Source organism: Rhinatrema bivittatum, chromosome 6 (genome assembly GCF_901001135.1).
Source record: "Rhinatrema bivittatum chromosome 6, aRhiBiv1.1, whole genome shotgun sequence".
NCBI lineage: Eukaryota > Metazoa > Chordata > Amphibia > Gymnophiona > Rhinatrematidae > Rhinatrema > Rhinatrema bivittatum.
In genome coordinates this window covers 318,841,696-318,869,439 of record NC_042620.1, presented here as the reverse complement: position 1 = coordinate 318,869,439, position 27,744 = coordinate 318,841,696, and the positions used below count along the sequence as shown (strand labels likewise).

General features: G+C 45.7%; 1 protein-coding gene across 2 annotated transcripts in view; it reads right to left on the bottom strand.

Annotated features, from left to right (window-relative positions):
• LAS1L (LAS1 like, ribosome biogenesis factor) overlaps window positions 1–27,744 on the bottom strand; it is a 145,787-nt gene that overhangs the window by 26,556 nt on the left and 91,487 nt on the right. Inside the window, exons 11-12 of one of the 2 annotated variants that reach the window (XM_029607558.1) lie at window positions 26,655–27,016; window positions 10,390–10,540 (exon numbers count right to left, since the gene is read on the bottom strand). In XM_029607558.1, the coding sequence (XP_029463418.1) occupies window positions 10,390–10,540; window positions 26,655–27,016 (513 nt within the window). The remainder of the gene's footprint in view (window positions 1–10,389; window positions 10,541–26,654; window positions 27,017–27,744) is intronic. The other variant, XM_029607559.1, reaches the window with a different exon arrangement.

Genomic DNA, 27,744 nt, shown 5'->3' with positions numbered 1-27,744 from the left:
CTCTCTCTATCTTTATCCCCGATCTTTAGGGAACCACCAATTAATCCAGCTATATCCAGGATCCAGGTGGAAGTGGGGGCCAACCATACTGCGGAAGGCGCAGGGAATGGTTCGACCATAGCGGGACCACTTCCTCCGGAAGGGAATGGGTATATAAACTGGATGAATCCCCCTGAGGGACAAACTGTTTCACTTGAAATGGTGCAAGGAAGGGTTCAACCCAGGTTAGCAAAGGATGAAGATCTTGCCCACCTGTCTAAATGATCTGTACCACTTTTAGTAAAACCTAATGTAGTAACCTTAGATGTGATAATGGATGCAATTGTTAGTTTGCAAAATGCAATGGTTGCTCAAGTAAACCCAATAGTTGAGAAGGTGAACTATATACAAGATAAGGTGGTTAATCTGGAGAGGAATATTGAAAAAGAACACAATGAATTTGACAGTATTAAAAAAGATTTAGAAAATTGGAAAATAGTTCAAGATTTAGCAGTAAAAGAAAATCAATTGTTGTAAGTAAAGACAGAAAATTTAGAAAATGCTAATAGGAAGAGAAATTTGCGATTCATAAATTTTCCAAAGCTATCTCTCGTATCCCCTAAGGAAATGTTTAAAAGATATATGCTGGAAATTTTTAAAATTCCAGAAACATCAATTCCACCCTTGGTTAAGGTTTATTATATTCCAGCTTTTAAAAAACAGGAAAAAGGTAGAAGGACAGGAAGAGGCACAAATAGCTGAGGCAGATGTATTGGTGTCTAATATAAACATCTCCAAGATATTAGAGACCTCAGACAGTGAATTAGTTCAGGGGGCCACTTTGTTAACCACATTTGCTTTTGAATCTGACAGAGATTGAGTATTTAGATTATTTTTCAAACATAGCAAGGAAAATTTTCTAACTATGAGTGTAAGAGTATACCCAGATTTTTCTAAATCAACTCAGAAAAGAAGGAGACAGTTTTTATTGTTGAAAGCTAAGGTGCTCCAAATAGGAGCTATCTTCTTTCTAACACACCCTTGTAAGTGTCTTATCAGTTACAAGGGTAATTCTTGTGTTTTCTTTTCCTCTCTTCAATTGACTGAATTTTTAAAGGATAAAGTAATAGTAGATTGAATTAAGGAATTAACTCTGAGACCTTAAAATAGTGACTATCCCAATTAAATTTAAAATAGTGCGTTTGGAATTGTGATAACAGTTATTTTAAGTATATAACTATTATAAGAAATGTTACGAGTACTGGATCCTTTATTGTGGACTATAAATGTAGGAGAATTTAATATTGAATCCTGATTTCTTAATTATTGGATCTTTGTATGTAAACTTACTGTTATGGCTATGCCTGCTTTGATGCCGCCCCACCACTAGAGGTCCTCCTCGAGCATGTCCTTCTGGCTGGCCCACTCCTTCCTTCCTGTCTACTCTATACACCACTCTTGTCTTTATAACCCTGTCTAGCAGTACCATCGGCGCTTCAGCATCGAGCTCACTTGGGCTCCCTGCTCTAGCCTCCCGTGCTTGGCCTTTGGGCCTTCTGTCTGCTTCTGTGTTGCCTTGCTTGCGGTGTTTGGCCTTCGGGCCTTCTGTCCTGTTCTGTATTGCCTTGCTTGCTGTGTTTGGCCTACGGGCCTTCTGACCTGACTCTCCTTGCTCTGTGTGTGTGTGTGGCCTACGGGCCCTCTGCCTTCTGTGTGTGTGTGTGTGTGGCCTACGGGCCCTCTGCCTTCTGTGTGTGTGTGTGTGGCCTACGGGCCCTCTGCCTTCTGTGTGTGTGTGTGTGGCCTACGGGCCCTCTGCCTTCTGTGTGTGTGTGTGTGGCCTACGGGCCCTCTGCCTTCTGTGTGTGTGTGTGTGGCCTACGGGCCCTCTGCCTTCTGTGTGTGTGTGTGTGGCCTACGGGCCCTCTGCCTTCTGTGTGTGTGTGTGTGGCCTACGGGCCCTCTGCCTTCTGTGTGTGTGTGTGTGGCCTACGGGCCCTCTGCCTTCTGTGTGTGTGTGTGGCCTACGGGCCCTCTGCCTACAGGGTGTGTGTGTGGCCTACGGGCCCTCTGCTTACAGGGTGTGTGTGTGGCCTACGGGCCCTCTGCTTACAGGGTGTGTGTGTGGCCTACGGGCCCTTTGCCCTGCTCTGCTGCCTTCGGGCCTATGTGTTTTATGTTCATTGTCAGTGCTGTCCTGGTTTGTCTGTACCGTTCTCTGTCAGTCTTGTTTTCTCTTCTCGGTCACTTATACATCCAGCCATTATCACTCTTACCTGCACGCTTCCTGAATTCATCCTTACCAGCACCCAGTTCCAGTTTCCTGTACACCTGTACCCGCATTCACATTCATACATACCTCCATGCAGTATCAGTACTTAAGTTCACCCTTACCTTCATGCATCTGATATTAGGTATCCCCAGTCAGTGTGAAACTCCATTTGCCTATTCCACCTTCCCACTTGCCCATAGGGTTCATTCATTCCTGCCTGCACCAGCCAGCATCTGGACTCGTCTGCAACCCTGCCTCTCTCCACCCAGAGACACCCCTGTTAGTGGTGTTCTCAACTCCTGACCGGAGCCCTACCGTGACACTTACTGTTGTCAATCAAGATGTAATTCTTGTAAAAATGTTTTAAAATGGCATAAATTAAAAAAAAAAAAAAAAAAAGAGTAAAAGTCATGATGAAATTCATGATGCCTTCCACAATCTAAAACTCTTAAAAACGCCTGGGCCAGAGTTTTATAAATTATTCGGCGATCTTACCCTTACTCCCCTGAGAGAGATGTTTTATGCGGCGCGGGCCCAGGGTGAATTTGAAATGGGGCCAAACCTTGCCACAATCGTACTATTCCCTAAGCCTGGAAAGGATTCCACCCTTGTTTCATCTTACCGGCCCATTTCTCTCCTTAATCAAGATCTTAAACTCTTAGCAGCAATTTTAGCACAGCGTTAATTGCTGTATCCAGAAAACTGTAGTATTGGACCAAACAGGGTTCATCAAGGGAAGGCTTTCCAATTCCAATCTTTTTAAAATCCCTGCTGGCAGCCCTTTTTCTACTACTGCAGATTGTAATAACCTCCTGGTCAGTCTAGATGCCGAGAAGGCGTTTGATTGCGTGGAATGGCACTATTTGTCTTGGGTCCTAGAGGGCTTCAATTTCAGGGCTTCATTTTTATCTTTGGTTAAACTGTCGTATAACCAGCCAAAAGCACAGCTCTTGGTAAATGGGACCCTTTCAGAGACCTTTGACCTGGGACGGGGCACACGCCAGGGGTGCCTCTTTGTCGCCATTATTTGTCCTGGTCCTGGAGCCTCTTGCCATTAAATTGTGGGCTCTCCATCCTTTTTTCTGGCATCAAATTTAACAGGAAACAGGTCAAATTGAGTCTTTTGCAGATATGCTACTGTATTTGGGAAATCCCGACAGGTGCTTAGAAGACATTATTGCCAATCAATCAATCAATTTATTTGGGTCCTTTTCTGGTCTTTCAATAAATTACAAGTCAGTGGCATTTCCTGTATCCCCCCCTCCTTACTAGACAATTGGACTGGCCCCTTTCCATTAGTCTGGGCCGGCTCCTCTTTCCGCTACTTGGGGATTCAGACTGCGCGATCGACCAAAGAACTTTATGCCTTAAACATTGACTCCGCCTTGAATAATATTAAAGCTTTATTACAGACATGGAAAGCCATTCCTCTCTCTGTGCTTTAGTTAAAATGGTTGTTCTCCCCAAACTTTCACACCCCCTACAAATGTTGCCGCTTTGGCTCAAGCCCTCTACTTCCGTGCTTTTCAATCCACAGTGGGGTCTTTTATATGGTGCAATCACCCAGCCCGAGGGAGTTACAATATCCTTTGGTTGACACGAGCGCGGGGTAGGGTGGCTCTCACTGACTTGCGGATTTACAGTGTAGCGTGCCTGCTCTGCTATGCACAAGAATGGGTATCACATCGCCCAACATTTGATCTAGAAGGCCTTCTGGCTGATTGGACAACGCCCTCCGATCAACTTTGCTCATCTCAGCTCTGGCAGACTACACTCTTTGGGGGTTTCTGGGTTCTGGCTTATTGCAATGCGTAAAGCTTGGAGGTGGTGGAGAGGGCTGCTGGGCAGGAGTGTAGCTGTCTCACCCTTTCTGTACTTTGTGGGTAATTCAGATTTTTTACCTGGTTTGAACTCTTCTGTGTTTCTGGAGTGGGTGCGCAGGGGAATACACTGTTTGGCACACTTGACTGACCTGGAATCTGTCTTTACTCCTTCGAACAATTAAGGGAGAAGTGGGAGATTCAGAGGCCTCACTTTTTTGCCTACCTCCAGGCTACTGCTAGCCAAAATGACATTTCCCTTGTTATCCCCACAGAATCTGAGAATGATTTTCTAGATACCACCCCCAAATTCAATAAAATCGCTCTCTGGGGTAGACAGATTCTCTCTGATCTGCCCGCCCCACATTTGGCCCGCCTCACTGCTAAGTGAAGTGTGGATCTGAACACCGCGATCTCACCGCAATTGTTGTTCTATGCTTTTAAATTAATATATCAGCACTATCTTGCAGCTTCCATGCAGGAAATTCAATTTAAACTTCTACCCAGAACCTGTATCACCAGGGTCTGAGGCGTTCTAATGAAACTATGGGATTCAGACCTCTGTTTAAAATGCCAAATGGCCCCGGGGGATCTCTGTCATATGTTCACTGGTTGTTCTTTTTTTTTTTTTTTTAATTCTTTATTTATCCATTTTTAAAATACAATACAAGAATTACTTGCAGTATTGAAATTACAGAAAAGAAAGAGAATGGAAAAAACGAAACAAGAAAACATTTTTACAAAATAACAACTCAAACAACTTTTCTGTATCATTATAAGAAAATTAGAGAAGTATATCCCTCTAGAGCAATTCTAATGAAATATATAATCTATGAAATTGTAAGTTAATTCTCCAAATTACTTTTATCCGCCATTTAATTTACTCCCAGGAGTGTTTTAAGATGTTCTGGATCTGTGTAATGATATGTCTGACCTTTAATCTTAATTACTTAATTACACACTTACAGGGATAACGTAATAAAAATTGGCCGCCTTGTTCAGTTACATGTCTTAAAATCGAGAAATTTCTTCCTCCTAAGCTGAGTAGTTTTTACAAGATCTGGATAAATCCAGATCTTGTAACCATAAAAGGTTTTAGATCTATTTCGAAAAAAGTATTTCAAGATGTTTTCTTTATCTGAAATAAATGCTAACGTAACTAGCAAATTTCCTCTTTTTTCAATAACTATCTCTTCCTGAGATTTTTCAAGGAAATCCGATAGATCTACCGAGATTTCTTTATTTGGATCTTCTAAATCTTTACTTTGTGTTCCAGATTTTATTTGCTCTTTCATCTTAGCAGAAGTAGAGGCATTGATATAAAAAGCTTTAACTATTGTGGGGGTACACTGTTCTGGGATCTTTAATATTTGATTTACATAAGATCTAAATAAATCTATCGGACCCATTTTACTTGTAATAGGAAAATTTATGATCCTCAAATTTAACATACGAGAATAATTCTCTATGTTTTCAATCTTCCTTTGTAATTCACCCTCACTTTTAAATTTGATGAACTTGTACATTCTCTACTTTTAACAAACGTTGTTCCATATCATTAACTTGCTTCTGCTGAACTATCAATACATCAGCATTACTTTTAACTACCAAATTAGTTTCATTTACCACTTTTGTTAGATTTTTTATAGAAAAGTCCAGTTTAGTCAAATAAGTCCATAAAGTCTCTAAAGTTACATTTGCAGGTCTAATTATTACTTCCTGACCAAGCTTTGGTCTCAAAGCTTGGTCACTGGTTGTTCTAAAGTACAGCCTTTTCGGCACTATGTCACCACCTATCTGAACAGGTTACTTGGGTGCTCCATCACTTGGTCAGGGAATTCCTTTTTCTTAAATCTATGGGATAAGCAGGACCCTATCCCGCAGGGGGGGGCAAAAAGTTTCTTGCTGTAGCTATCCTCTCGGCAAAAAAGGTCATCCTTGCCAACTGGAAGTCGGATGCGGCACCTTCTTTCATCCAATGGAAAGTATTAATGTCCCACACTGTGCGCATGGAATATTTTTGGGGAAGGGAACTGACCTCTAATAAGCACTTGGAGCATTAAGAGGTTTGTTTTTTTTTTTGTTGGCACACGGTGATTCAAGACTCTATATAATTTTCTGCATTCTTTTTCACTTTTATTGTATTCAGCTTGCTCAGCTCGGTTGCTGGTGAGTGCTGTCTTCGGACACATGACTGTGAGAGAATGCAAGAGTGCACACGGTGTGAGTGTTTTTGTTCTCACAGGTTGAAACCTATGCTTTGGGAGGGGTTATTCTGAAAACTTTGGGTCAATGTACTTTGCTTATAAACAATGGGGCGGATTTTCAGAGCCCTGCTCGCGTAAATCCGCCCAAAACCGGGCGGATTTACGCGAGCAGGGCCCTGCGCGCCGGGAAGCCTATTTTACATAGGCCTCCCGGCGCGCGCAGAGCCCCGGGACTCGCGTAAGTCCCGGGGTTCTCGGAGGGGGGCGTGTCGGGGGCGTGTCGGGGGGCGGGCCCGGTCGTCGCGGCGTTCCGGGGGCGTGTCGGCAGCGTTTTGGGGGCGGGTACGGGGGCGTGGCTACGGCCCGGGGGCGTGGCCGCGCCCTCCGTACCCGCCCCCAGGTCGCGGCCCGGCGCGCAGCAGGCCCGCTGGCGCGCGGGGATTTACGTCTCCCTCCGGGAGGCGTAAATCCCCCGACAAAGGTAAGGGGGGGGTGTAGACAGGGCCGGGTGGGTGGGTTAGGTAGGGGAAGGGAGGGTAAGGTGAGGGGAGGGCAAAGGAAAGTTCCCTCCGAGGCCGCTCCGATTTCGGAGCGGCCTTGGAGGGAACGGGGGGAGGCAGCGCGGCTCGGCGCGCGCAGGCTATACAAAATCGATAGCCTTGCGCGCGCCGATCCAGGATTTTAGTGGATACGCGCGGCTCCGCGCGTATCTACTAAAATCCAGCGTACTTTTGCTTGAGTCTGATGCGCAAGCAAAAGTAGGCTGATCGCGCTTCTTTTAAAATCTACCCCAATGTTATGATATTTTTCTTGCATTCATCTCTAGGTTGTTACCAGTTTGCTCGCATGTTTGTCTTGTTCTTTTGACCCAATAAAGATGAATTAAAAAAAAAAAAAGGGAATTTGCAGTTTTTCCAAAGAGTTCTTCAATGAAGAGTGTAACAGTAACTCCTCACTTTCTGAGCACACTATTCAGAAAATGCTGAATGACCCAACTATATTCCCACTGTTAAGAGTACAAATCAATTTTCTAGCAAAACATGTGAAGAATTCTCAGTTTAAATCTGGCCTTTGAGAGCAGGAAACCTTGCACTGCTGAAGCATTTGATCTTGGAAGAACTGCAGATATATTTCAGTTCACATCTACAACTCCCTTCAGAAAGCACTTCCGAGTTCTTTGAATCTAAGGAGGACGAAAACTTAAGTTCTGTTGAAAGATTTGCTTGTCTAGATCTCTTTAAAGAGGCATTCTATGAAGCTTCTGAAAAACTTGACAAATATTTGTCATTTAGCCAACCAGGTCTTAATTATCTGAAGGCTTGCAGGTTATTTGAATCTCATTGCATTTATACCCTGCCAGAACAAGATGAGCATTTTCAGACAATACCTAGTTTCTCCGAGGTACCTGAATGTGAATTAAAATTGTACAGGGAAAAGATTGTGCCTGAAGCTATTCAGAATCCAGCTATGATAGACCTCCAAGAGAGAATTCCAAATATCGCCAAATTGGCCTTCAATTGTATAAACTCTGTCTCCAACTCTGCACACACAAAGAAGTTTTTCTGTGTACAATTTGATACTTTCTGCCAGAAGGAAATCACTAAGTGAGAAAAAGTGAAGGCACTTTTTCTGTACTATAATGTAAATGAAAACACTGGAGTAGGAGCAGATAAAGATACCCTTAGGGATTTATCTCAAAATTCGGACCAACAATTGGAATCTTGAAGTCAATGTCCTTCTCCCAAACTTTTTCAAACAAAAGGTACATCCTAAATGCTGTTAGTGCTCCTTAAGTGGCAAAGCACTGGCAAAATCCAACCCTCCAGATGTTCGAAGTTAGGCTCCTCATGTTTTTAACTGAGTATGTTTTACTTGTAAACAGTCTTCTGCTCCGATATGTGGTGATATATAAATATCAATAAAATTATGGATAGACGTGGCTTAAATGATAAATGGGATGGAGCAGCTCCCCTACGAGGAAAGCTGTTCCGCTTGGAGAAGAGACGGCTGAGGGGCTATATGATAGAGGGCTTTAAGATCATGAGAGGTCTTGAACGGGTAGACATGAATCGGTTATTTACACTTTCGAATAATAGAAGGACTAGGGGGCATTCCATGAAGTTAGCAAGTAGCACATTTAAGACTAATCGGAGAAAATTCTTTTTCACTCAACGCACAATAAAGCTCTGGAATTTGTTGCCAGAGGATGTGGTTAGTGTAGCTGGATTCAAAAAAGGTTTGGATAAGTTTTTGGAGGAGAAATCCATTAACTGCTATTAATCAAGTTTACTTAGGGAATAGCCACTGCTATTAATTGCATCAGTAGCATGGGATCTTCTTAGTGTTTGGGTAATTGCCAGGTTGTTGTGGCCTGGTTTGGCCTCTGTTGGAAACAGGATGCTGGGCTTGATGGCCCTTGGTCTGATCCAGCATGGCAATTTCTTATGTTCTTAAAAAAAAAAAAAAAAAAAAGAAGACACTCAGAACTTAGATAGCAAACCTGCCAGACTAAAACAGTACTAACTCACAGAACTAAAACTGCAACAACTGTACCTCTGTAATAGCAGCAATGCAAACACCTTACCAGGCCTTACAACACAAATACTATTACTACAAGTAAAAATGTATACAATGCTACAAGGTGTACACAGTACATTAGAGACAGTCCCTGCTCTAAGGAGCTTACAATTTAGTCAAGACAGACAGGCAAGTCCAATGAGTAATTGGCAAGAATAATAAGCATTTAAAGTCTGAAAGGCAGGTTAACAGACTCAATTTAACTGATGACATGAACCATTTGATCTCATTGCCAGGCACTCTGAAGTAACACAAAACCCTTCAGAAAACACACAGCACATAAATAACATAACCCCTGGATTAGTTCCCTAATACAGAAACTACACATTGGCAGAATCCCTCACCTCAAGTCACACATGCAGAACAGCCAGATCCTCACCAAACACAGACGGGAAGAAGAAATCTACAGACAAAAACAGAACTATTTATTGCTCTACCATCCATTCCAGCCTCACTCCCCTTTCCCTGCAGCTCCCTGGGAGGAGAGAAGCTGGATTAGGAAGCAGAGTAGCTCTTCTCTGAGGTCTCCCTTCCTGTAACCTACAGCATGGGCTAAACCTGGGAGAAAAGCTGAAAGCTCAGGTCCAATCAGATGTGTAAACAAAATGAGAAACCATTACAAAAAAAAAAACAAAACATAACATAAAACTTATAAAGCCATGGTGAAAAGCAGTATTTCTGTGTACACAAAGGAAGTGAAGACAAACCGATTGAAAGGGCTGGATGGCTCTGGGATCTTGTGTAGCTGTCAGGACCCATTGTTTTGCTGTGACTGCTGAGCCTTCAGCAGTTGGCCCTCTGGGCAATTACCTAGACTCTCTAATGGTTAAGCTAGCCCTGCACAAGCCACAAATCTGCCTATCATCTTCCTTTGATTCCCCACTGTAGAGAGAGCATCAATGGTGAATGATCAATACAGCTATGTTTCACTCTGCCCCGCAGAATCATGCTTTTACTTGATAGATAAATTCAGTAGCCCTTCATTAAAGAACTATGGACACTCCTCAATAACAAATCTTCTTTAATACATAAATCAATCATTACGCAGAAGCATATGAGAAAAGAATGAAGACATTATAGGCCTTAAGTTAGTACGAAGCTCAAGATGCCATCATAATTTTATGCACCTCCTTGGTTCAATACTTAAAAAGTTCTTCTAAACTGCCTTCCTGAACCAGAAGGATCTCCCAAGGCGTGTTTTATACATGTTTTAATACAAGTATTAAAACATGTATAAATGGCAAATATACAAAATTAAAAATCACAAATAAACACAAAGTCTGATCCCCAACACATTCGTCAAACACTCACACAAAAAAAATAAATTAATTAAATAAAACCTATTCCATGCCTCCACAATGCAGGGACACCCACACCCAAGAGCAATGCCATGTTCTCTCAGTATTGCCCCAACATAGCCCTGACCGATCAGTCTGTGTCTTACTGAAACCAATGCCAAGGAGGTGGAAGTGAGAGGATTCCTTGGAGCAGATGGTCCCAGCAGGGTTTTCATCAGGTGCTCCCTTTCCCTTACCTTGGGGTAGCGCCAGGAAGGTATTTCCTGTCTGTGGTCATCGGCTGATCTAACACAGACATCAGCGAGTAACTGTCCAGCAGAAGGCACCCCGGATCGTCTGTCTGACCTGGGACTTTGCCAAGAGGAAACTCACTCCATTTTACACCATCTGTTGGAGTAGCAATACAATCCATTCTAAGTCAGCTGAATAAAATGTCAGAAATTCACACCATGAATACTTTTGGGTCACATTCAAACATCCGTGCTCCCTTTCCAACTAACATACAGCTGACTGCAAATGTTGCAATCACGTTCCAAACCTTTTAGGAAATTCAGTGAATGCACTATTAAAAGGATCCATTGCTGTGCATACACTACAGATAGGACAGTGGAATAACTTAGATCTTGTGCCCCTGATCCAACTAAATCCTGTCTCCTTTGGATATGCTCCAACCTTAGTGGAAGGGATCATGGATAGCTGGAGTATCAGCTGAAGGTATCTTCTAACTCTGTATACAGACTAAACCATCACATGGATTGAAATGAAAAAGCATTTTCCTGATATTTAATCATGTCCTGTAGAGTAAAAGCATTGATTTTGGGTGTATTGCTACAAGCTGCCCCAAAGCTTATCAACTAAAAATAGGGCTCAAACTCCATTGAATGCCTCTGTTTGTTCAATGAGCCAAACTTATTAGGAAATCTGAATATGCCCTTTCTAGATTTGCACTGGCTTGACCACATATCAAGATGCAGTTTACAAGAGCATCAATATAAGCGCTTATGAAGCAGCCTCTGCCACAATACACAAACAGAGCACAGAACTTGAAATCTGTACACATACAGAGGAAGCGTAGCCTAGTCGTTAAAGAGCAGGCTAAGAGCCACTCCTTGTGACCTTGGACAAGTCACTTTACCCCACACTTCAAGTTGAAACTTAATGGCTCATTCACTAAGCCCTGTTAGCCATTTACCGTGGGATAATGGAGAAATTACTTACCTGATAATTTTGGTTTCTTTAGTGTAGACAGATGGACTCAGGATCAGTGGGCTTATGCTCCCCTACCAGCAGATGGAGACGGAGCAAGCTGACTTCACAGTATATATAACCCTGCAGTGACCCCAGCCTGCCAGTATTCTCTTCAAAAGCAACTGTGGACAGATTAGCAAAAAACTTGATTAAAAACAGGATTAACAGCAGGTAACCAGAACTGTACTCAACCAACCATAAACACTGAACTCACTTAAGATTTAAGTACCCCAAGCTAGGGACTGGATGAACACTTATCAATAATCCCTTGGGACCCAGAGCCCCACAAGAAGACTATCAACACTCATGCAGCAGCCAAGGGCAGGAAGCTGAGTCCATCTGTCTATACTAAGGAAAACAAAATTATCAGGTAAGTAATTTCTCCATTTCCTAGCATGTAGACAAATGGACTCAGGACCAGTGGGATGTACCAAAGCTACTCCCCAACAGGGTGGGAGGCTGCTCGCGGTCCAGTCAACACCACATGTGCAAAGGATGCATCCTCCTGGGCCTGCACATCCAGATGATAATATCTGGAAAAAGTGTTAAAGGAGGACCACGTCACAGCTTGGCAAATGTTGATGGGAGACAACCTCCGCCCATGACACTGCCTGAGCCCTAGTGGAATGAGCCCTAATCTGAGTAGGCAATGGCTTTCCAGCATCCACATACGCGGCCATGACCAACTCCTTAATCCAACGAGCTATGGTAGCCCATGAAGCCAGAGCGCCCTGCTTACTCCCGCAATGGAGAACAAACAAGCGATCCATCTTTCAAAATGACTCTGAGATATCTAGATATCACACAACAAGATGCTAACATCCAAGGAGCGCAAAAGGCAAAACTCCTCTGCATCCCTGATCTTATCCAGGGATGGCAAGGAAATGGACTGATTCAAATGAAAGTCACAGACTACCTTGGGCAAGCAGGATGGAACAGTACGCAGCTGTAAATGCTCGCAGAGTCACTCAAAGGAACGGCTCCTACCAAGACAAGGCTTGCAGCTCAGAAATCCAATGCGCAGAACATATAGTCATTAGGAACACAGTCTTCAAAGTCAACAACTGTAAGGAAAGGCTACGCAGCGGTCAGAATGCAGGGCCTGCCAAAACGTCCAGCACCAAATTAAGACTCCACAATGGAACCAGTAACCTCAAGGGAGGCCTAAGGTGCTTCACTCCTTTCAAAAAAAAAAAAAAAAAAACAGGCCACATCAAAATGAGACAATAAGGAAATACCATTCACTAGGCCTCTGAAACAGGCAAGAGCCGCAACCTGCACCTTCAAGGAATAAAGGGCCAAGCATTTATTCAATCCATCCTGCAAAAAATCTAGAATGAGAGGGATCTTAACTGAATGAGAAAGAGCACCCCACTCCTCGCACCAGGCCTCAAAAATTCTCCAGACCTGCACATAAGCCAAGGAAGTGGAGAAATTGCGAGTGCGGAGTAAAGTGGCAATCACCGCAGAGGAATAACCACGCTTTAACAGGTGAGCTCTGAATAGAATATGTTCCTACACTTGTTTATTGGTGCCCAGGGATCACTTTAATGGTGGGGATGGGGGGGGGGGGGGGGGGGGGGTTGCTGTATACAAAAAAAATTTATTTTCCAACAAATGACTGTTTGGCATGCTTCAGAATAATGTATGTCAAATGTTTGTGCTGTTTCCTTTAATAAACAGTTTATATATAACAGACGAGCTCTCTCAAGGGGCAAACCATAAGACAGAATAGAGTCGGATCCTCGTAAAGAACCAGTCCCAGGAGTCTTCACAAATCCACATCCCACGGACACCTGGGCCAGTCCAGTGCCACCAGGAGTATTAGCCTCCTGTAGCCTTTGATCTTGCGAATTATCTTACCCAGCAAGGGCCACAGAGGAAAGGCATAAAGTAATCTGTCTTCCTGCCAGACCTGTACAAGAGCATCTATACCCAGGGACCATGGATCTTTCCTGCGACTGTACTAACATTTCGAGAAGTCTCCAACAGGTCTAGGAATGGAAGGCTCCAGCAATCGGCTGACAACACCCACTCTCCTGGGTCCAGACTCGCCCTGCTGAGAAAGTCCGCTCTTACGTTGTCTTTTCCTGCAATGTAAGAGGCCAAAATCATTGGCAGATGACCTTCCGCCCATTCCATCAGCTGGATTTCCTGTGACACTTGCTGGCTCTTGGTTCCTCCCTGGTGACTGATACAGGCCACCGCCATTGCGTTGTCAAATATCATGCAAACTGCTCGATTCTGCAGCCTGTGGCTGAATTACAAGCATGCCAGCTGTACTGATGTTCCAGCGGGACTTTTCGGCATTCCAGTGCCCCTGGGCTGTTAACTCCAGACAGTGAGCCTCCCAGCTGTGGAGACTCACATCTGTCAAGAGTACCAACCAGGCCAGAGAGGACAAGGGAACTCCCTTTCTCAGTTGACCCTCCTGCAACCACCACTAGAGGCGAGAGCAGATTTCCATCAGCAAGTGGAACTGAACCACATAATCCTGACACTGCAGGTTCCAACGAGAAAGCAGAGAGCGCTGAAGAGGACGCACATGCGCCCTTGCCCACTGCACCACTTCCAGGATAGCTGCCATCAAGTCGAGTACCTATAGGTAGGACCACATTGTTGGGCATAGGGAGTTCATCAACGGATTTACTTGTGACATCAATCTCTGGATTCAAACTTCCGGTAGGAAAACTCTGTCCTGTGTTGAACCGGACCCCCCATATACTCCAATGACTGGGATGGTTGAAGATTGCTCTTGGTCAGATTCACCACCCAACCGAGCTCCTGCAAGAAGGAGATCACCTTGTGTGTCAACAGGCAGCTCTCTTCCTAAGACTTGGCTCGAATCAGCCAGTCGTCCAGATACGTGTGCACCAGGATTCCTTCTTTTCGCAAGGCCGCCATTACCACCAAAATCTTGGAAAATGTTCTGGGAGCAGTGGCTAGACCAAAAGGCAGCACCTGAAACTGAAAATGGCACCCCAATACCGCAAAGCATAGAAAGCCTTGGTGTTCCAATGCGATGGGAATATGAAGGTAAGCCTCTGACAGATCCAAGGAGGTCCCAAATTCTCCGACTGTACCATCATTATTACAGAACATAAGGTTTCCATTCGAAAATGAGTCACCAAGTGACTGTTGACCCTCTTGAGATCCAAGATGGGACGAAAGGAGCCCTTCTTCTTGGGCACAACAAAATAAATGGAATATCACCCCATACTTTGAGACGTGGGGGCACCGGAACCACAGCCCTCAGTCTGAGGAGCCTTTGAAGTGTGAACTCCACTCCCTGCTTCTTCTGCGGGGAGTGGCAAGGGAATACCATGAACGCGTCCCGAAGAATAAGGTGAAATTCCAGTGCATACCCTTTGCGTATCACCTCCAAGACCCACTGGTCCGACATGATCTCGACCCATCTCCGATAAGAGAGAGAGATATCCCCCTATTTCCTGTTCCCGAAGGTGAGTCTGCAAACCTTCATTGGGAAGCTCAGGAAGGTCCACCTCCCGAGCCCGCTCCTCTCTTGGGCTGCCGGGGACAAAAGACTGAGACCTACCGAAAGCCTGAGTCTGCTGAAAGGTCGTCCCCATGTAGGAATGAAAATGCCTGGAACCCCGAAAACGACCCCTCATACCAAAGGGGCGTTGTAACTGTTTCTTATCTTCCAGGAACCAAGGCACCGGAGACTCGCCTCACTTACTGGCCAGTTTCACCAATTCGCTCCCAATCAAGAGCAAGCCTTTAAAGGGCATCTTGGTAAGATTGGCTTTGGAATCAGAGTTGATGCCTGACTGCTATCACTGAAGCCACTCTTCTTGCCGAGCCTACGTCTGCTAAAAAGGTGGCAGCAGGCTCCATAACCATTCTGGAATTCCCTCCAGAGAACTTCCTGAGAGAGAAATAGACAAGATCTCGCCACCAGGGCGTAACAGGAGGCAATCTGTAAATTCATTGTCACTACTTCAAAGGCTTGCTTAAGAATAGCTTCACTCCTAACATGTACATCCTTCAAGGCCACTCCTCCCTCTATGTGGATAGTCGTCCGCTTAGACACGGCACATACCAGAGCATCCACTTTGGGAAAACAAACACTCTCTCACAGCTGGATCCAGAGGTACAGGCCCTTCCAATATCCGACCCCCTTTAAAATTTGCCTTTGGGGCATCCCATTCCAGATCAATCAATTCCTGGATGGCATCTATCACCAGGAAAAAACAAGAGGCTTTTACGAAAGGAAACCAAAATGGGATTCTTCCTCAGCTCTGACATAGCATCCAAACCAGGAACACCCAGCTGTTTCAAAGTCTGGGAAATCAGGGCCAGCAGTTCATCTCTATGAAAGAATCACAATATGGTTCGATATGGTTCCAGCCCTGGAGGAATTTTCCCATCTTCCAGGAAATCAGGATCAACCTGATCATCCGTGCCATCCGGATTCCTGTCGGGAACATCCTCAGGGAGCTAAGGTGCTTAAGCATAGGACTGGAAGAAGGTGGAGCTACCGGCTGATGGTCCGACTGGACAGAAATGGGGGAAGCGGAGACTGCGCCTAAAGAAAGGCTTGTAAACCTTGAAAAAATTCCACCCAAGAAAAAGCAGCCGGATCCAGACCAAGCCCAGATGGAATTGGAGCTGCTCCCACAGAACTATCCTCGCCAGCAGTCGAGGGAGAACCAAAATCTGGCGTTCCCCCAATCAAGGACGTGACCAACCCATCATCAGAATGGGAAGAGCCAGGCTTAGCAAAATCTGAGGAAGACAACTCTCCCTAAGCGTCTGAGCAGCACCGACACGTTAGAAGCCAGGTCAGGCTGAGAAGCCCTAATATGACAGGGAACACAAATAGGAAGATGCTTAGGCTTTCTGTTTACTGGCGCCATTGCTGTGGTAAACGTGTGTCAGAGCGGCTTGCGCTCAAAAAATGAAATGCACTCAAAAAATATGCGCCTAAAGGGGGATACGGGTCAAAGATCATGAGTACAAGCTAGCATTATATGCTGATGATGTATTATTTACACTAGCAGAACCCGCTCAGTCTCTCCAGGGTTTGCTACCGGTACTGGAGGAATTCGGTGGGATGTCGGGATTTAAAGTAAACAAAGATAAATCCGAGATTCTGCCTCTCCTTTTGCCCCATACCCAGTTATTCTGTTTAAAACAGCAATTTCCTTTTAAGTGGGCGAAACATTCTGTGAAGTATCTGGGAGTGCAGATTAGTAGTTCTTGTACTGATTTATTTGACCTGAATTATCACCCCCAATCACAGAAAGTGATAGGCGATCTTCATAAATGGGATAGGCTACACCTCACCTGGCTGGGTAGGATCGCGGCCATTAAAATGACCTTTCTGCCTCGTTTGGCCTATATGTTTCAAACACTGCCATGTTTGGTTCCACCAAACTATTTGAGAGGGCTACAAGCTAAGGTTTTTTCTTTTATTTGGAAACGAAGGCCACCACGGGTTGCGCGGGAAGTGCTGTACCAGTTTCGAGTAGATGGGGGACTGGGTGTGCCCAATCTGTTGAAATACTATGTGGCATCCCAGCTTAGGGCCATGGTTGATTTCCATAATTTACAACAGTTTAAACAATGGGTTCTTATCGAGCGAGACATGACGCCTTCGATGGTGATTGAGGATTTGTTTTGGGGAAGGAAGGTCGGCAAACCCGAACTGGCCGTTTTGCCCCCTTGTCTGGCCACAACAGTGATCTTGTGGCAGAGATGGAGGAAATATCTAGTGGGGGACAGGCAGTACCTCTACTCCACCAGGATCAGGGGCTGTGTGGATTTCCCTGCTGGGACCGGAGGGAAAGTTTTTCAAATGTGGGCAAATAGGGGCTTGAGCACACTGGGACATTGGTGGTACGATCAAGGGATGAAATCTTTCGAGGATGTGGGAAGGGCACATCAGCTTCCCGCGCGGGATAAATTTGCATATATGCAGCTTCGCCATTTCTTATATTCTAAAGTAGTCCGAACAGATTTGTTAAAAGGGAAAACCCTTATTGAAGTGTATTGCGAAAAGGCACATATGATGTCAGGGGTCATCTCTAAGATCTATAATCTTCTTAATGGGGCTATAACCTCTAAGCCGAAGCATATTAAAGCGTGGGAGGCTGATTTCGGGACTCCCTTTACGGAACAAGAGTGGGATGAATGCTTTATAGCTAGTGCCCGCAGTTCTATTGCGGCGCATTTAGTGGAAAACAGTTATAAAATGCTATTTCGCTGGTATATCACCCCGAGTAAATTGAAGAGTATGGGGTTGCGAGGTGATTCACTTTGTTGGAGAAATTGTGGTCAGGAGGGTACTTTCTACCACATGTGGTGGCTATGCCCTGTGATAAAAGCCCTATGGACATCCGTAGAGACTTGGCTGAAGACTCTACTGCAATTAGAAATTCAGCTTCACCCTAAAGAAATGTTGCTGAGTCTCTTGAATCAACAGGTGCCGAAGTCCCAGGGTTATTTTATTAGAGCTGTCGCACTGGCGGTGAGGGGCGAAATAGCTAGGCACTGGAAGGCATCGTGTGCACCTTCTTTTTCTATGGTCCTAAATCGCCTAAAGGGGATTTCTCATATGGAATATTTGACGGCTCTGAGAAGGGACACTCTGGTTAGATACAATAATAGCTGGAGCCGTTTTCACCAATGGGCGCAAACTCACAATACATAAATATGAAGCGGAATGGGGGAGGGGGGAACAAAAGGGTTAATCTGTGAATATTGTATTTAACTGTATGTGCGCATTTTCGAGAATTTAGTATGCTGGTTGTTCCATATGTATGGCATGGTGGGTTGTTTTTACTGTATAATACGTGAAAAACATACTCATCATTATGTGACTGTTCTAGTTGCCTTACGAGGCTGTTGTATAGGAACTCAAAGTTGTACAGTTTGTTATCTTGTTTTATCCTTTTAATAAACAGTAAATTACAAAAAAAAAAAAAAAATATGCGCCTAGAAGAAAGTATGGCTAGGTGCATGCACAACCTGTGCACCAAGTTAAGCATGTAAAAAAGTCTGTGAGCGTAAAAAGCACCCAAAGCGTGCATAAAGCCGACATACTGCGCACGCTGATGGCCTAGAGGGCAGCAGAACATGCACAAGAGCGTGCGAAAACGGCCATCACGTAGTGTGCAAGAAAAAAGCCTAAGTGCGTGGCCTAGCCCACCAGGGGCCGCTCAGTTCCGTAAACCCAACAGGAGCGGGAACAAACGTCAGCACGGCACACTGACAATGGAGACCGGAGGAAGTCCTGAAACCTCTCTGTCTCTGATTCAGGTAAAACTCTTTTCTTTTTTTTTTTTAAACCTTTCCTGAGCTCAGCGCTTACCGGCTGAGTACAGAGGCTGCGGGGGGAAAGGGCATCTGCCATCACCACCGCGCTCGGCCTCCTGCACCCAATGCCTTTCAGCTGAACTAGCAGCTAAGTCCACACCAGGAAACCCAGCTACTGTACCAAGGCAGACCTCCGAGGGACCACGGAAATCGCCTCAGGAATTCTCAACTGGGGGGAGGGACCTTTAGATATCACCGCAGGAGAGCAGGGCTTTCTTTTCCTGAATTTAGAATTTCAAATTTCTCCTTCCAAAAAGCTCAAAGCAATCCTCATAGGAATATGCACATCCACCATCTGCTAGAGATGGAGAATACTGGCAGGCTGGGGTCACTGCAGGGTTATATATACATATACTGTGACGTCAGCTTGCTCCTTCTCCATCTGCTGGCAGGGGAGCATAAACCCACTGGTCCCGAGTCCATCTGTCTACATGCTAGGAAAATGCTGTTTTTCACATGGTAAACGTCCTAACAATGCAAATCAAACATAGTTTGCCAAAAAATTTGCAAGATGCATTATTTGATTTGAAATTGGCTACAATTGAAGAACTGTATCTAACTTCCCCCAGGAGCACTGGAACCTTAACATGTCCCGATGCTCCTAGGGGCCTGTCTTAAAGGGGTGAATGGCCCAGAGTAAGCCCCCCTTAATTCCATGATAGTAAAAAAACCACACCCCAGGGGGCTTCATAGAGTCCCTGCCCCCCCCCCTCCCCACCAGCCCCTGAGTCAGCCCATTGTCAAAATATAAAAAAACATAAGGTTTATAAATTAGCACCAGGTCCCCACTCCCCAAACAACCTACCCCTCCTTTTCAATCAAAAACCCAGGCCCCACCCCCTGGATCCCACTCTTACTCACAAAATTAGCCCTGATGGTTCAACAGGGGCCCAGAACTCCCTCTAGGCTCAGGTCCCTGTAGCCACCATTTTTAAAAATGGCCCCAACCTGGCATTTGCCCCTAGGGTAGGGAATTACTTACTGTACCTGATTGTAACTTCCTTGAGCTTGGATTCGGAAAGGGTAGTAATTAAAAATAAATATCTAGTTACTCCCTAAGAAAAGGCATGTGCAGTAACCAGTTCTTATATTTTGTATCAATTCATGCCTCAGGCATTTACTACCATCCCCAACATCTGAACACCCTGTATTTCCTCAAGGGCTCAAACATTCAGGAAACTGTTCCTCATTACCTAGGAATAATTCCAGAGCACAAGGAAATGCATCTTTCAATTTAAATATTTCAACATGCCTTTAAAAATATTTATTTTATTTCTGGAATTACATAGCATCCTAAACTAAGATTATACATACCATCACTCTTATGTAGGGGCCCAAGCAATGGGAGATAAAAGTGAATAACCCAAGAGCACAAGAAACATCAGTGAGAGGTGCAGGATTTGAATGAACCCAGGTCTTCTGGTTCTCAGCCCATCAGTGTAACCACTAGGCCTCCCACCACTTGTTGGGAATAAATTTGTTACATCACATAAGCCACTCACTCCTGAAGCAAAAGGAAGGAGTTACTTTTAAAAACAGACTCGGGAAAGATGATGAAAAAGAAGCGTCAGAAATTAAGGCTTTCCCCCCTTGTTGTATAGTAGAAGCAGCAGCTTGAACCGATAATTTTATTCGATTTATATTCCCGATATATCCAAGGACTCAAACTCTAATAGTCAAAGGGGATTTTTATCTGCAATTTCAGATTGAGTAGGGGCAGTCGGGTTGGGCTGATCTATTTTTTTTAAATTGATTTATGTAATCCAAGATACTAAAGAGCTCTAAGCACAAAGATTTTCTGAAATATAAGCATGTACTGCTAAATTACAAGTTTACTGGATCCTCCCTTTGACTTGTTTATGGAATATAATGTAATGAAGACATTACTTAACTGATAATTTCGTTTTCAATTGTGCAAACAGATGGACTCAGGACCAATGGTTATGTGCTCCCCTGCTAGCAGATGGAGATGGAGTCAGGTTTCAAAGCTGACGTCACCTTAGATATACCCCTGCAGTGACCTCAGCCATTCAGTATGCTCTTCAAAAGCCATTGTGGACATACTATTGAAAAACGAGTAAAATTTGGATACAACATAACGATTAAAAACTTGATTAAAAAACTGAAGACCGCAACTGTACTCAACCAAATAAATGCTGAATCCTAGCAATACTATAGATGCCCTGAACTAGGGAAAGGGCAATGGCTTACCCGTAATCTCATAGAATCAAAATCCACCACATGGCAGATTCCTTGGTACTGTTCATGGGCAGCCGTGGGCAGGATGTCTTGTCTACACTAAGGAAAACAAAATTATCAGGTAAGTAATTTCTCCATTTCCTAGCATGTAGCCAGATGGACTCAGGACCAATGGGATATACAAAAGCTACTCCTCAACAGGGTGGGAGACTGCCTGTCCGGTTAACACCGCCCATGCTAAGACTGTGTCCTCTCGGGCCTGGACGTCCAGGCGATAGAACATGGAGGTGGTGTGTAAGGAGGACCAACATCGCTGGTCAAAAGTAGCTTAGCTTCTGCCCAGGAAACTGCCTGGGCCCTATTGGAATGAGCTTTAACCTGAAGAGGTAAAGACTTACCTGTTTCTACATAAGCTCCTGTGATCACTTCCTTGATCCAGCTTCGCCTTTTCTTCCACCTTTGCATTGTGAGATATGTCTTGTGCATCGGATCTGAAATTTCCAGATACCGTACTAAGAGCCTATTGATGTTCAAGTGGTGTAGGAGGCAGTAGTCTTCCGCGTCCTTGCATCTATCAAGGGACAGAAAGGAAATGGACTGGTTCAGGTGAAACTCAGAGAAGACCTTTGGTAAGGAGGAAGGAACAATGCAAAACTGTAATATTCCTGGAGTAAACTGGAGGAACGTCCCCCGACATGACAGCGCCTGTAGTTCAGAAATGTGATGAGCCGAGCATATCACCACCAAGAATACAGTCTTCAGTGTTAACAGGCGTAGAGAGAGACTGCGCAGCATCCAAAAAGAAAGCCCTGCTAAAAAGTCCAATACTAGATTGAGGTTCCATAGGGGAACCGGCCACTTTAAGGGTAGTCTGAGGTGTTTAACCCCTTTTAGGAAATGGGCCAAGTCTGGATTCATCAACAGATGAGTTCCGTTCACCTCTCCCCTGAAATAGGAGAGAGCCGCCACCTGGACTTTCAAGGAGTTGAGGGACAACCCTTTGTTCAGGCCATCCTGTGCAAATTCCAGAATCATGGGGGCTCTTGGTCATCCAAGGAGGCACCCTGCATTTCTCGCACTAGGCCTCAAATATTCTCCAGATACGCACATACGCCAGGGATGTCAAGAACTTTCACGTGCAGAGCAAGGTGGCTATTACGGCCACCAAATATTCAGGCTTCATCAAGCGAGCCCTCTCAAGGGCCAGACTGTAAGACAAAACAGAGTTGGGTCCTCGTGAAGGATTGGACCTTGCTAAAGAAGGTCCCTGTGCTTCTGGTGGAGAACCCCCCTATGCCTCCCCCCTCAGGGGGGTTCTCCACCAGAAGCCTCCGCATGTCTGCATACCACGAGCGTCTGGGCCAATCCGGGGCCACCAGAAGGACTAATCCTCTGTGGTGCTTGATCTTGTGGATGACCTTGCCCAGCAGAGGCCATGGATGGAAGGCGTACACCAAGACCTCCTCCAGTCAGATCTGGACGTCAAACGCTTGGGAGCACTGATCTCTTCTGCGACTGAAGAATCGTGAGACCTTTGCATTTTAAGATGTGGTCAGTAGGTTGATGGGATAGGAGGCCCCAGTGATCTACTAGGAGCTGAAATGCTCTAGTCGATAACACCCATTCCCCTGGATCCAGACTCTCCCTGTTGAGAAAGTCTGCTCTGACATTGTCTTTTACTGCAATGTGGAAGTCCAAGATCCTTTGTAGATGTAACTCTACCCATTCCATAAGGGGGTCTATCTCCAGAGACACTTGGTGGCCTTTGGTTCCTCCCTGGCAGTTGATGTAGGCTACCATTGTTGAGTTGTCCAACATCACACGGAGTGCCTGTCCTTGAAGCCTGTGGCTGAATTGCAGACACGCTAATCTGACAGTGCGTGCTTCCAGGAAGTTTATGTTCCAGCGCGCCTCTTCCTTGGTCCATCGTCCCTGGGTTGTCAATTCTGGACAAGGAGTTCCCCACCCTCCAAGGCTCGTGTCCGTCGTGAGGACTAGTGAGTTCGGTGAGAACAGGCTTACACCCTTGCCTAGGTGAACTTCCTGTAGCCACCACCGGAGCCGAGAACATGCTTCCATCGATAAGTGGAGGCGAATTGAGTAGTCTTGAGATAATGGGTTCCAACGTGTCAGTAAGGAGCACTGGAGTGGTCGCATATGTGCCCTCACCCATGGAACTACCTCCAGGGTTGACGCCCTGGAGGTAGTTCCACAAGCTGGGGCACATTGTGTTCATCAACCGACACACTTGACACATCAGTTTCCTTATTCTCAAAGGAGGGAAGAAGATTTTGTACTGCTTGGTGTCGAATCAGACTCCCAGGTACTCTAAGGTCTGGGAGGGCTTGAGGCTGCTCTTGTCCAAGTTCACGCCCAGCCGAGTTCCTGAAGCAGGGACCTGACCCCACTGGTCACCTACAGGCGCTCTTCCAACATCTTCACCCAGATCAGCCAGTCAATTAAGTAAAGGTGCACCAGGATCCCTTCTAAGTAAAGGTGCACCAGGATCCCTTCTTTCCTCAGTGCTGCTGCCATGACCATCATCATTTTGGAGAATGCTCTGGGGGTGGTTGCCAGGCCGAAGGGCAACGCCCGGAACTGATAATGGTGGGCCAGTAGCACAAAGCGTAAGAAACATTGGTGGTCTTGATAGACTGGGATATGAAGGTAGGCCTCAGAGAGGTCCAGGGAAGTTAAGAACTTTCCCAGTTGTATGGCCATTATGACAGAGCAAAGAGTTTCCATGCGGAAGTGAATTATCCGCAGATGATGACTGATGCTCTTCAAAGATCCAAGATGGGTCAGAATGAACCCTCCCTTCTTGGGTATGATAAAATAGATGGAATAATGCCCCACATTGTCCTGGGATGTAGGTACCGGGGTTATAGCCCTCAAAATGAAGAGCCTTTTCAACATGGATTCCACTGCCAGTTTTTTGTGCTGGGAATGGCAAAGTGACATCATGAACATGTCCCAAGGGATGCTGCGAAATTCCAGAGCATATCCTTTTCGTATGATATCCAGTACCCATTTGTCCGATAGGATCTCGACCCACCACTGACAGAAGAGGGATAGTCGGCCCCCTATCTCCTCGTCCTGTGGATGGGTTGGCCAAACTTCATTGGGAAGTTCGGGTCGAACCTAAGCCCGAACCAGTTCCTCTTTTTGGATGTCAGCTCCGAAAGGACTGCGACCTTCCCGAGGGCAGTGATGTCTGAAATGACAAGTTTCAGTAGGGCCGGAAGCACTGGGAGCCCCTGGTCCGACCCCTCATGGGTGAGGGACACCGCAACCTCTTTTTCTTATCTTCCGGTAGCAGAGGCACTAGAGATTCATCCCACTTACTGGCTAGCTTTTCCAATTCACTTCCGAATAGGAGGGATCCCTTAAAGGGCATCTTTGTGAGGTTTGCCTTAGAGGTCGCATCCGCTGACCAATTTCACAGCCATAGCTGCTTCTGGCCGCCACCACTGAGGCTACTCCTCCAGTCAAGGTACGCACTAGGTCAGAGCTTGCATCTGCTAGGAAAGCTGTGGCGGGCTCGAATGCCTCTCTGGAATGCACCCCTGAACTATTTGCCTCTCTCTCTCGAGAAGCAGACACAAACAAAGCCACCAGGACACAACAGGAAGTGATGTGCAGTGTCATTGCTGTCATGTCAAAGGCTTGCTTAAAGGATGGACTCCAACTGCCTATCATGTGCATCCTTCAAGGCCGCTCCTCCCTTTACTGGGATAGTTGTTTGCTTCAAGATGGTGCAGACCAGGGCGTCCACTTTCGGGAAATGCAGGCATTCTTTGGCAGCCGGATCCAAAGGGTACAAAGCCTCCAAGGCCCAATCTCCTTTAAAACTGGCTTCCGGGGCATCTCACTCCAGGTCAATCAATTCCTAGATGGCTTCCAGCATCGAGAAATAGCAAGAGGCTTTCCATAGAGATACCAGGATGGGATTCTTCTTTGGTTCAGACATAGGGTCAGTTCCAGGAACTCCATCTTCAGGGTCGGGGAAACCAGGGCTGGAAAAACCGTAGCATGGTTCGATATGGCTCCAGGCCTGGAGGGATTTCCCCATCCTCCAATGAGTCTGCATCCCTTTCATAATCCATGGTGTCTGGGACCCTGTCAGGGACACCCTTGGTGAGGCGAGGTATGTCCCAAGGCTTGTTGATAGGGCTGGAAGGACGAGGATATTCCCAGCTGGGGCTCAGACCGGGCAGGGGCCGCAGCTGACTGCGCCTGAACAAAGGCTTGAAGGCCCTGAAAGAATTCCACCCAAGAAAAAGGTTGCCAGGTCCATACCTAGCCCAAGAGGCACTGGGGTAGAGGCTGCTGAACTGCCCTCTCCCGGGGAGGATGCAGCCCCAGAATTGCTCAGATCCAGGGTGCTACCAGATGAGGTCGTGGCCGACTCACCCTGACTGGGAGGGGCCGTGTTTGGAGAAGTTCTGAGAGTCCAGCCCTCCCTGGGCTTCCTCACAGCGCTGACACAGGAAGGATCCTAGGTCAGACTGCGCAGGCCTGGAGGGACTAATATGGCAGGCAACACAAAGGGAGTGCCACTTGTGCTTCTTTGCTGCCGGAGCCATAGTACACTGTAGCTTGTGCGTTCAGCTGGTTAGCACCTAAGCTTGAGCGCACACAAATCCGCCCCCAACGCGCGTAAGTATAAGTGTCCGGCTACATGCAAATATATGCATGTGCTTATGCGCACAGGTATGTGTGCAGTTATGTGCACAGGTGTGTGCGCACTTATGCACGCGTTAGGCGCACAAAGGGCCAAACGCACCGCACGTACCAACGGTCAATGGGGGAAAATGGCACTGCCACAGCCTGCCACGTGGAGTGCCCACCGAGTCTGAAGCAGGGCCTAGCACATCGGGGGGCTGCTCAACCAGCTCGGAAACTCACTTCCCTTGCCCTAATGGTATCAGGAATGTCGGTATGGCACGGCGAGCAAGGAAACCGGAGGAAAGGCATACCAGAGCCCTTCCACGTCTCTGAATCAGAGGAGTTCTTCTCTTCTTGTCTGGGCTCAGCGCTTACTGGCTGAGTAAAGAGACGGTCTCCGGCTGCAAGAGGAGAGGGCTTAGGCAGTCACTGCCGCACTCTGCTTCCTGCACCCACTGACTTTTAGCTGCTTTAGCAGCAAAGTCCATGCCAGAGACCAGCTATTGGACCAAGGCACACCTCTTGAGGGATCTCAGAAATTGCCTCAGGAATTCTCAACTGGGGGACGGTCCTTTAGGTATCACCGCATGAGAGCAGGGCTCGATCTTTCTCCAATTTAAAGGTAAATTTTCTTCTTCAAACTAGTACTGCAATCCTGCTAAACATCAATGCTGGTGTGGGGATAGAATGCCTCCATCTGCTAGGAGACGATACTGAATGGCTGAGGTCACTGCAGGGGTATACCTAAGGTGACGTCAGCTTTGAAACCTGACTCAGTCTCCATCTGCTAGCAGGGGAGCACATAACCATCGGTCCTGAGTCCATCTGGCTACACACTAGGAAATAAGAAATATAAAGACAAAGTTGCAATCATAGTCTTGCTCACAAAGCTAACAGCTTTTTGAAAACATTTAAAAAGGAAAAAAAATAAGTTAAAATTGTGAACACCCTGCATCCCCCGATACATGCTGGAACAGAGACTTAATTTGGGTTATTTTCTCTCCAATTTTGCCCAAGCAAAAAAGTTACCAGAGTATGCATTTACCGGCACTGATCTTCCATGCGGATCCTTCCAGTGCAGACTTCCTCTCATCTATAATCTCATCAAAAATCATCTGAAGCTGATCCTCTGGGCAGGTGTGCTCAGTCACTGACTCCTCATCTTCCTGTTCCTCTTCAAGCACATCCTCTACTACAGACGTTACTCTTTGGTTTGGTCCCTTGGCTCGAGAGTCCTGCTTGGCTTTCCACCGTAAGCTCTCCACAGTATAAATGGGCTGCTCCCTGTATTCTGGTGAGCACTCTAAGACAGACAGACACTCCCCGCCCTGCGTGTAAATGGAGCAGAGCTGAAGAAGATTCTTCTGTGCCTTCAATGGCAACTTTGGTTTCATGTGCAGCAGGATTCTGTGGGGAGGAGAAAAGAAGGAAGTCACCAGCAGCTCTGCCTTCACTCTCTCTCTCTCTCTCTCTCTCTCTCAATCTGTGGCTGCATTTTTACTGCTAGCCAATCTTTACTCAGGTAGCAAGGCTCTCCAAACATCACCACCCCAGGTTTAAAAAGTTTCTCTATACATCCAGCACTCCTCCACAGGCGGTACTTCTGTGGGCCCAGAGGGAATCACTGGTTTAGAAGACACTAAAGTTTAGATTATGCCAATCACACTGAACTCTCTCTAAATGAATTTCTAGAAACATCTGCTGAGGGCCAGACTGAAAGAAGGGGGAACTCTTTTGGTTAATTTTGTTTTTTCTTCTGACCAGGACAATGTTCTCATGAATTTCCTTCAAAATAGAGTGTCCCCTCTATCTGGGCCAAAAGGCCTGGATTTATCCGAATATATCTAGAGTAACACAGCAGCATCAGAAGACGTTTCTGGCTTTATGTCCTCGGACACGACAGTTGGGTGCTCAGATTATTGTTTGATTTCCTTGTAAATGTGTGATTAATATTAATAATGCTAGATATATATATTTTTGAAGTTTCTCAGTTGGGTTTTTTTCTTGGACTCATATCGATCTGCTGGTGAAGCTAACCAAGTGGTAGCCGTAGATTGAATTATAATCTACTTTCCCCTCTTTACTTTGATTATTCTGATTGTTATCTATTGCTCTTTACTGCAGTGAGTTATTTC